General features: G+C 35.8%; 1 protein-coding gene across 1 annotated transcript; it reads left to right on the top strand.

Moving 5' to 3' along the window:
• Nucleotides 1-450: 450 nt before the first annotated feature.
• Nucleotides 451-9,755, top strand: LOC146132041 (deoxyhypusine synthase-like). Its single transcript, XM_083397299.1, has 8 exons — nt 451-659; nt 1,787-1,910; nt 2,684-2,846; nt 4,598-4,781; nt 5,228-5,333; nt 6,452-6,555; nt 7,175-7,300; nt 9,641-9,755. Exons 1-8 carry the CDS (start codon nt 462-464, stop codon nt 9,746-9,748), a joined length of 1,113 nt encoding a protein of 370 aa, XP_083253425.1. The 5' UTR covers nt 451-461; the 3' UTR covers nt 9,749-9,755.

The following is a 9,755-nucleotide window of genomic DNA, read 5'->3' on the forward strand; positions in this document are numbered from 1 at the left end:
GTTCGTGCATGCTTTCAATCGTTGGGTTTAAGAATATTATGTCTTTGTATTTTATTTAATTCTCATTTAAAGCCCTTTTGATCTCCAGGTATACTTGTTTGAAAAGCTGGCATCCATTTAACGCACCTTACCTTTCACCGCATTGTCTTAAGCATTTAAAGCTATTATCGAACGCGTGTTACCGTTGTCTCTTTTTTCTTCTCGTAGAACAACTTTTCCAGACGTTTAGGGTAAAACTGAGCTTGACTGTCGCGAAATCTCATCGCGAAGGAGACAAGCAACAACAGCAAACAGTAACAGCGACAGAAATATAAAAGGTAACAGCAATACCTACAGCTGAAACAGCACAAAACAACAACTACAGAAACAGCAAAAATACGAGCAAGAGCCCCAACAATATTACGAACAACAAACTACAGCGAAATCAGCAACAAAATAACAACAACAACAAAAAAAGCAGGATGACCGACGCTCCTCAAACCGTTGCGAGCGTTGTGCTGAAGAAGAGCGAAGACATGCCGGAGGACTCGGAGGAGGTCCGAGGATACGACTACGAGGAGGAGGGAGGAGTGGATTATCACCGGCTCCTCCGATCCTACGTCACTTCCGGATTCCAGGCCACCAATTTCGGACGCGCTGTGGAGGAGATCGAGAAAATGGTGAGAACTTTTGTAAATTTGTACGAATTCGTGGTTGTTTATACGTATTTGTTTGTGTGTATAAATCAAAAAACAGCTCCTCTGGTAAGTGTAATTGTTAACCAACGTTTCGGCAACCTATACAAGCCGCCTTCGTCAGGGTGATTGACACTGAACGCTCGTACAATAAATGGAAAGAAAAAAAAGGAAAAAGCAGAAATAAACGCGAGCAACAAAACGATAAGAAAATAATTAGCGACTGCCTCTAGGCCTTCAGCAGGTGCTTGTAGCATGCGGAAAGCGTCACGTCAGTTTTGACGTTCATGGTGTTAACAATTACACTTACCAGACGAGCTGTTTTTTTATATTACCATGCCTGGTAGCAACAGTTTATATATTGTTTGTGTGTGTTTGTACCTATTTGTGATTATTGGTACGTATTTGTTTGTGTGTATACTTAGTGTAAGTATTTGTGAGTGTGTGTGCGTAAATATCCCCATACAAAATTGATATTACTTTAAGTCCCTAAAAACGTGTTTTGTCGTTTTGCCCTTCCGTTTGGTCGCATATTAGGATGCCGCTTAACGTATTTCATAGGATTTTTTAATATCATTTGTGCAAATGCAAAGGAAATTGTTACACCAATGACTGAGAAGCATTAAAATCCAGTAGTTCACACATACCGTCTATGGCTGACCTAGTGACCTAGGGTGTATTTCATGACATACGTAACGTAAGGATGGTGTGGTAAAACTATCACTAGGTTCTTCCGTATTGACATCCCAATCGCAAATTGGTTGTTCCGGGTAATTTGACGCGCTGTTTGTTCCATACATAATTGAGGTGCAAATCGATAGGACTCGGAAAATCGTAAAAGTGCGTCGACGGAATACGGCGTAGTTACATTGATCGCACCAAAACAGACGCTCCATCGACCGAAGGTTATCTATTGAAAACGAAACTGGTCATATCCCATAGTACACGATAATAAACATAAACCATGCAGGAATGCGACAGCTGTTGTACGACCTCATTAAACCCCAAAGCAATTAAAAGCGTCACCAAAACCAATGCCATGGGTGAAAGAAACAGATTTAAAACGTTTTTTTACAATCGATCAGTCCTAATCATCTTATTTTGTGACGCAGATAAAGAAAAAGGGGGAGCCCCTAAGTGAGGACAACGCAAGCCGAGTGGATTTTAACCCGATTGTAAGGCAAAGGTCAAATTGCACTATTTTCCTGGGATTCACTTCGAACATGATATCGTCAGGTACGGCGAAATTTTAAAGTTATTTACCCGAAAACTTAGCAGAATACTCTAGCAAAGCTGATAATTTAGGTCAGACTCTTTAAAATATATATACATATATTTCGCCACAAATAAATGATTCATTCGAATTAAGATATCTTGGCTGGCGAAATATATTTATATATATCTTTTAACATTAATATAAAGTGTCTGACCTAAAATACTAGCTTTGCTAGAGTATTGTGATCAGCAATTAAGGTCGAAATTTATCTTACAAGGGTCAAGGTGATTTTTTTATATAACATATAAAGTGATACTTGATAACTTTTTACAATTATCTGACTGGAAAAATGATTTGTAATGACTGTTTTTTTTGTCTTTTTTAATACTACATCATACTCTTTTCATGCATCTGAACGTCATAAAAGACACATAAAAGACACTTGGTGTTCGGTAACTGGTGACTTTAATTTCTGAGTTTTTTTTTTAAACCCCGATTGTCGTTTTTTAGTGATTACCGACTATAGCTATTTCAAACTTGGCTAACGCCATTTCTAACACAAAATACAATGAATAAAAACTTTGGCTATAAGTTTTTTATTTATTGATTGAAAATGACCTGACATCCACTTTTGTGTTATTTAAGCTGGGACTTTGCTTGAAACATAAATCCACGTGAAAGTTTTCAAAAAAAAATACCTTTTTACTTTTTATTTTATTCCGAAATAAGCCTTTATGCGACCACACGAAGCGTAAAAAAAACTTATGCAAATTTAATTATGTTTTTTTGTCAGGAATCCGCAGCACCCTTCGTTTCCTGGCCAAGAACAACTTGGTCGACTGTATCGTGACGACTGCTGGTGGAATAGAGGAGGACTTTATCAAGTGTATGGCGCCCACTTATCTCGGCGTGTTCAGCCTTAAGGGAAAAGAACTGCGCGAGAAGGGAATCAACAGGTGCGTGTAGCTGTGTTGTAAACAAGTCAATTGGAAATGACTTCAGTCCTATTTTGGTCATAAAATACCTTAAGTTTAAGTCAAGTCATTTGTAAAATATCTTAATTTTAAGTTAAGCTGTTTTTAAAACAACAAGTCAAGTCCCAGCCAAGTCAATATTAGAGCAGGTCAACTTTAAGTCTTGTCTTTGACAATAAAATTGAACGTTAAGCTGTTAAATTGGTAAACTTGTCCAAATAACAGCAATAACTCAACAAACAATAACAAAAATCCAAAATATAGCATGATAACAAACAACAACAACAGCACACACACTCAAAACAAAAATCATACAAGCAACGAAATAGAACAACATAAAGCAACACACTAAACAAAGATCCTACAGCTACAACAAACGTTATACCAGACTTGGACAACAAGATAATTCTAGTTTTCTAATTCATTGAATTAGAGCAAAATGCCTCTAATTCTAATTCTAATCTAATTTGTGAATTGCTTGTTTGCTCTAATTCTAATTCTAGTTCTAATCTAATTTGGATTTTTCCAAAAATCCTACTGTGTCCAACGGCATTTTTAGTCTCTTAGTGAAAACAAAGAATTTGAATTAAAATTTTCTGGTTGAAACGACTTGTATGTAATTTTTACCGGCTAAAAAGCATAAAAAGGCATACAAATTACCACACACATATTTACCATTCACGTTCTTATAAGAATAAATTGTGATTAAATTAAATTGGTTGTAAAAACTAAATGTGATTCTAGTTCAAATTCTAGTTGAAATTTGATTTTTTAGGAATTCGGTAATTCTAATTCTACTCTAATTTGAGAAAATTCAAAACGATCTAATTCTAATTCTTATCTAATTTGGAAAAACTCAAATGCTCTAATTTTAATTCTAATCTAATTTGAAAAAGCTTAAATAAATCTAGTTGTCCAAGTCTGCGTTACACATTATGGTATTCGAGTAAAACCCAGAATGATTTTTTTAATTACTGAGATAAAACCCATACTTTGTGAACAAAATAACTGTGTTAAATAATTATTTTTTTTTTAATATTTATAACCGAAATACGCTGTTTTAAATAGCTTGACTTTCTTTTTGGTTCTCTTACCTAAAACTTTGATATTGCAAGTCTTTTGTAGACAAATAGTTGCGCTGGTCTGGAATCCTACCACAGTTTTTTACAGTAACAAAGGGAATTGTCAAACTTGTAATTGCAAGTAAGAGATAAATATGTAATTATAAATATAATAAATAAATAATAATTCTTGACTCACCCAAACCCAAACGCTAACTCACACCCTAACCCACATAATGTCAACAATGCTATAAACCAGGGGTTCTTAAACTTTTTTTACCGCGGACCCCTAAACTTTTTTTTTTGCTTTGCATGGACCCCGGGTAGGCGAGAAATGCTCCAAAATGATGTCATAATATGACGCAAATAGACTTCATAACTCTGTTTATTTCGTTCCAAAAATGTAAAAGTTAAATCGAGTCTAACTATACATTTAGTGCAAAACCGTTTAAATTTCACTAAAAGTGTTTTATTTGAAAAATTAATTACTTATTAAGTATACACTAGTTCTTTAATTAGGCCTTCATGGACCCCCTAAAACTAGTTCACGGACCCCCAAGGGGGACCCCAGTTTAAGAACCCCTGCTATAAACCCTGGGACGAAAAAGTGGTAGAATTGTAGACTAGCGCCCAAATAGTCACTATGTAATCTAACGACTGTTTTCCTCACAGAATCGGCAACCTGCTAGTTCCCAACAACAACTACTGCAAGTTCGAGGATTGGATCATCCCCGTCTTCGATCGAATGCTGGTCGAGCAAAACGAGCAGGGGGTGAAATGGACCCCATCCCGGGTGGTTCACCGGCTTGGTAAGGAGATCGACCACCCCGACTCCGTCTTCTACTGGTGCTACAAGGTAACAGCTTCGAAAATAACTTGCAAAACGTTTTTTTAATACTTTATGCTCCAAAAAATAGTTTCATGTTTTTTCGTGTAATTGCCTTCAAGAAAACTCGACTAGCCCTAAAACGATAATTGCGCGAATACTCGTTGAGTACTTGGTTTTTTATTGCGATTTTTTAAATCTTTACAAAAAAAATTATTACTGCCTTTGTGTCGCTTTAGTCGTGTTTATTTGTCAAGGCTGTCGGAATAAGTCATTTTTCTCCAAATATTCGATTTCATTAACGTGTATCACCCAGTTTTTGCCATTTTTCTACATTTTGCCTTTTTTTAATTAATTTTAATTCCGACCACATTTGCGTAACGAAAGACTTCTAAGGTTCAGCCAAATACATATTGAGTGATATTCGACATGACCCGTGTGTCGTATTTTACTGGAGCGTGTCTCGTATCTTTCAGAACGATATCCCGGTGTTTAGTCCCGGTCTAACCGACGGGTCTTTGGGCGACATGCTCTATCTTCACTCCTACAAGAATCCTGGTCTCGTTATCGACATTGTAGAAGGTAAGAGCTTTCATAAGTACCAGACTGAAATTGGATGCCCGCTTGGAACTACACATCAGAATCAGGACAACTAAATAATTCTAGTTTTCTGATTCAAATAATTTGAGCGAAATGCCGATAATTCCAATCTAGTTTGTAAATTGCTTGTGGGCTTTAATTCTAGTTCAAACATTTTCAGGTTTTACTAAGCATGCCACCTTGTCCGATGGCATTTTTAGTGTCTCAGTCGAAACAAAGAATTTGAAACAATACTCTTAGGCCGGAACAACTTGTTGGTGATTTTCACAATCTGAAAAGCACAGGCTATGCAAAAACACATAATATTTACCATTCGCATTATTTGTGATGATTAATAGCGATTTAAATGTATTGATTGTAAAAATTAAATGTAAAACAAAAATGTTCTAATTCTAATTCTAATCCAATTTGAAAAAACTGAAATAAATCTAGTTGTCCAAGTCTGCTTGGAACTCTTTGTGATTGTTCAGGTGAAGTGGAAAAATGAAGTGACTTCACTTCATTTTTACACTGATGATGGCATGAGTTATTGCTGAAACGTCTGTAAATTGCGAAATGTCGCTTTTATCAAATATTATGGCTTTTATATTTTTATTGAAATTACTAAAAAAACCCGTGTATTGTGTTCCAAACTATAAAGGAATCAGGTCTTTAAATTCCAAAACAGTAGAGGTATTTTTCGCAAGCGATGTTAAACTTTTATTGAATTGTACAGTTTCTTCTTATTACGTCACGCTATGTTGTGCCCTCTGTAATTACTACTTACTTTACTACGACTGTGTATATATATATATATTGTTTTTATTGAAATAACATTCAGCAAAGTAGATTACTAACCATTTGGTACCAATACGGCGTCTTAAATGTTTAAGGTTTCAAACAGGTGATATGCTCTCTTAGTGTATTGACAAATTTACAGGTGCTGTTTTTGCTCAGGGGGAATTGAATTTGAATAGCGGTTAAAGGGGTTCACCAGGCAAAAAAAGGTTGATACACACTGACTTAACGAAATCAGCAGGCTTAATCTCACGTAGCATCGATTGCAAATATTTGTAGTGCGATCGAAGCGCCGTGAAACATTTTCCAACTTGTTTGTGCAGACATAAGGCTGATGAACAACCAGGCTGTGTATGCGGCCAACACCGGTATGATCATTCTGGGCGGCGGCCTCATGAAGCATCACATCTGCAACGCTAACCTCATGGTAGGGCAGCTGGCTTGGCTCTTTGTTATTCTAATGACACTGGCAGTGTTGTAAAAAAGTATTTTTGTGATAACTCAGTCAGGATATTTGTGAAATAACTTTTGTTTTCAAAAAATAGAAAGTCAAGTCCCAGTCCAAGTCATCAGTTGCCCATTCAAGTCATTATTCCAGCATGTCATCTCCAAGTCAAACCACTAATATAATGACAAAACAATAAACCATTTAAATAGATAAAGCCGTCCGATTAAAAACATGTAACAGTCTAGCCGTTTTAAGTGCAAAACTTGAGATAAATAGCTCAACTTTATAATAAAATGTTAAATGACTTAAGTCCAGTAAAGTCATTCTGTCAAACAGCTACAAAAAAAATAAACTTGACTTTTTTGCCAAGTCAAAAATAATAATCGCCCTACCTACTATAACCATTGAGCATCACAAATGGCACATATTTTGAAACCACCGATGTACGCTCACGTATGTAAAACAACCTGCTTTCTTCGGATCGCAACAAATAGGATTGACCAATTCTCTTTAACCAAAACACACCCGATTTTCGTCCTATGCACGTTGTTCTTCACGAAACAGTTCAAAGCACGGAAATTGATCACTTATTGTGCAGCGCGACGGCGCCGACTTCGCTGTCTACGTCAACACGGCCCAGGAATTCGATGGGTCCGATTCGGGGGCCCGACCCGACGAGGCGGTGTCCTGGGGCAAGATACGAATAGAGGCCACCCCGGTGAAGGTGGGTGAAGTTTTTAATGTGCATTAAGTAAATTGAGACGTTGATAATGGTAACTGCCAGACGTTTACGGTCCTCGGAAATAAGGAAATGAAATGTAAAACTTATGCACGGGTCTGTAATGTAGCTTGATAATGAACGTCAAAGCCAAAAATTTTGAGTAAATCGCATCATCTTGATAAAGACGTTTCGATACGAGCTTGTATCATCTTGAGTTAATGTGACTCAAACATATCCAAACTTTTCTTATAAAAGGTTTTCATGATAAAACTTGAATAAGAGATTCATGATAAAACTTGAATAAGGTTTTAAAAACATAGGAACCATGAAATTGTTTTCAAAATAAACAGAAAGAGAGTTTTAGTTCAATTAGGGCTATCCTTACGAAAACAACAAGAAACTACATTTTGTATAAAATAAAAAGCATGTAAAGTCACCGGAAAAAAAATTTGAAGATGATGTGAAAAAAATACTTCTGATATTTACAGAGTTGATGCTGTGAGGTTAATGGTTTTAAATGCCCTATGTTGCCCATGAAAAAATAACTATAATTTAATTTAAATAACCCAATCTTGCCACCAGAGTGTTTGTTATCACATTCTTACGAGAATAAATTTTAAACTAAATGTAATGTTAAATCAATAAATTTAATTCTAATTGTGTTTAACCATTCGGTACATCTAATTCTAATTTAAAATGAAAAGACAAAAAGGCTCTAATTTAAATCCCAATTTAATTTGGTCTAATCTAATTTGAAAAATTAAATTATCTTATTTAAATCCTAGTCTAAATATAAAATGCTAAAATCTGCTATCCACCAACGTGAGCCTCTGTCAAAATTTAAAACGAAAAATCCAGCCAAGACCTCCACAACTTTCTGTTAGTGGCATCGACTCCATCTTGTAGTGGTTCTTAACTTAACCTGCTGGTGATTCCACCCCAAGTTGTATGATTTAATAATTTTTTGAGGTGATTTTATTTTTTTTATGAGGTAATATAATGTAAGTTTCTGTTTGAGATAGGTGAAAGTTGAAAGTAGTATCTATAGCCTTCCAGTTCCGATTGTTTAAACGTTTAATTAAAGCAAATTATCAAGTCATTCCAGTGTTGTATGTTAATGAATAATTACACGTCACAACTTTAAAATTGTGGGTCCTTAATGTCAAGGAGATAATTCTAGTTTTACAATACAACAAATTAGATCGAAATGCGGCTAATAACTCTTTTTAGAATTGCTTGTGTGCTCTAATTCTATTTACAAATTTCTACTTTGTTCAACGGTATTTTTTGTTTCTCAGTCGAAGCAAATAATTTAAACCAGGGCTGCGGAGTCGGACTCGGGACTCGACGGAGTCGGTTTGTTTTGCCGGAGTCGGACTCGAGTAAGACCGCGTAAAACTACCCGAGTCCCGAGTCCAACGTGCGCATGCGCAGTATCAAATTTTAAAACAGGCGACAGAATGTAAGTTGTAAAAGTGTAATAGCAAATGGTGAAATATTTTTAAACCACGTAATGCGGGTGGATCAATTATGACACCAATATGAGTGGATTGCACCTTAATTCAGTTACGTAATTGGGTAAAATGCAGGCTGTAGAGTCAGAGCTGGACTCGGCACTCGGGACTCGACAAAGTCTTACATTTGGCCGGAGTCGGACTCGGGACCCGGGAGTCGGACTCGGGTGTATTTTTAACCGACTCCGCAGCCCTGATTTAAATTGGTGGAAACGACTTTTAGGTGATTTTGAATGCGTGAAAATCATACGCTTATGCTAAAACATATAAAAATATTTTCAGGTCGATTTGCCTTTTGCATTACAATTAGAATAAATTGCGATTTAAACTAAATTAATTGTGAATAGTTAAGTATAAACCAAGTTTAAATTCTAGTTGGTATTTTTTTTTAATTCCGTAGTTTCTAATCTAATTTGGAAAAACTGAAATGCTCTTATTTTAATTCCAACGTAATTCTAAAAAGGAAGATAAATCTAATTGTTCAAGTCTGTTTACACTTAAACAAATTAAGAACCACTCAATTAAGAACCACTGCTCTCTTATTTACGTCAGGTTTGCGCCGACGCGACTCTGGTAAATAACTTTCTATAGTTGAAAATTCAGTAATTCTAGTTCAAATCTTATTCAAAAAAACGTAAAAGATCTAATTCTAATCTACTTTGAAAAAACTAAAATGCTTAAATTTTAATTTCAATCTAATTTTAAAAAGGTAAAATAAATCAAGTTGTCCAAGCTGTTTACAGAACTTGTAAATTTTAGGTCTATTATGTTTTTTACAGGGTTAGCAATACTAAAAAAATAAGAACCACTGCTTTCTTATTTTCGTCAGGTTTGCGCCGACGCGACTCTAGTGTTCCCTCTGCTGGTGGCCGAAACCTTCGCGCGCCACTTTCACGCCACCAAGCGGTCGAAAGAGAGCGAGCAAATCATTAAATGAAAAAAAA

Source organism: Ascidiella aspersa, chromosome 9, assembly GCF_963924565.1.
Source record: "Ascidiella aspersa chromosome 9, kaAscAspe10.2, whole genome shotgun sequence".
In the NCBI taxonomy this organism is placed as follows: Eukaryota; Metazoa; Chordata; class Ascidiacea; order Phlebobranchia; family Ascidiidae; genus Ascidiella; species Ascidiella aspersa.

Coding starts and splice junctions, on each gene's coding strand:
- LOC146132041 (XM_083397299.1), top strand. CDS start 462: ATGACCGACGCTCCTCAAACCGTTGCGAGCGTTGTGCTGAAGAAGAGC. Junction 4,782..5,227: donor TCTTCTACTGGTGCTACAAG/GTAACAGCTTCG, acceptor CGTATCTTTCAG/AACGATATCCCGGTGTTTAG. Junction 7,301..9,640: donor TAGAGGCCACCCCGGTGAAG/GTGGGTGAAGTT, acceptor TATTTTCGTCAG/GTTTGCGCCGACGCGACTCT.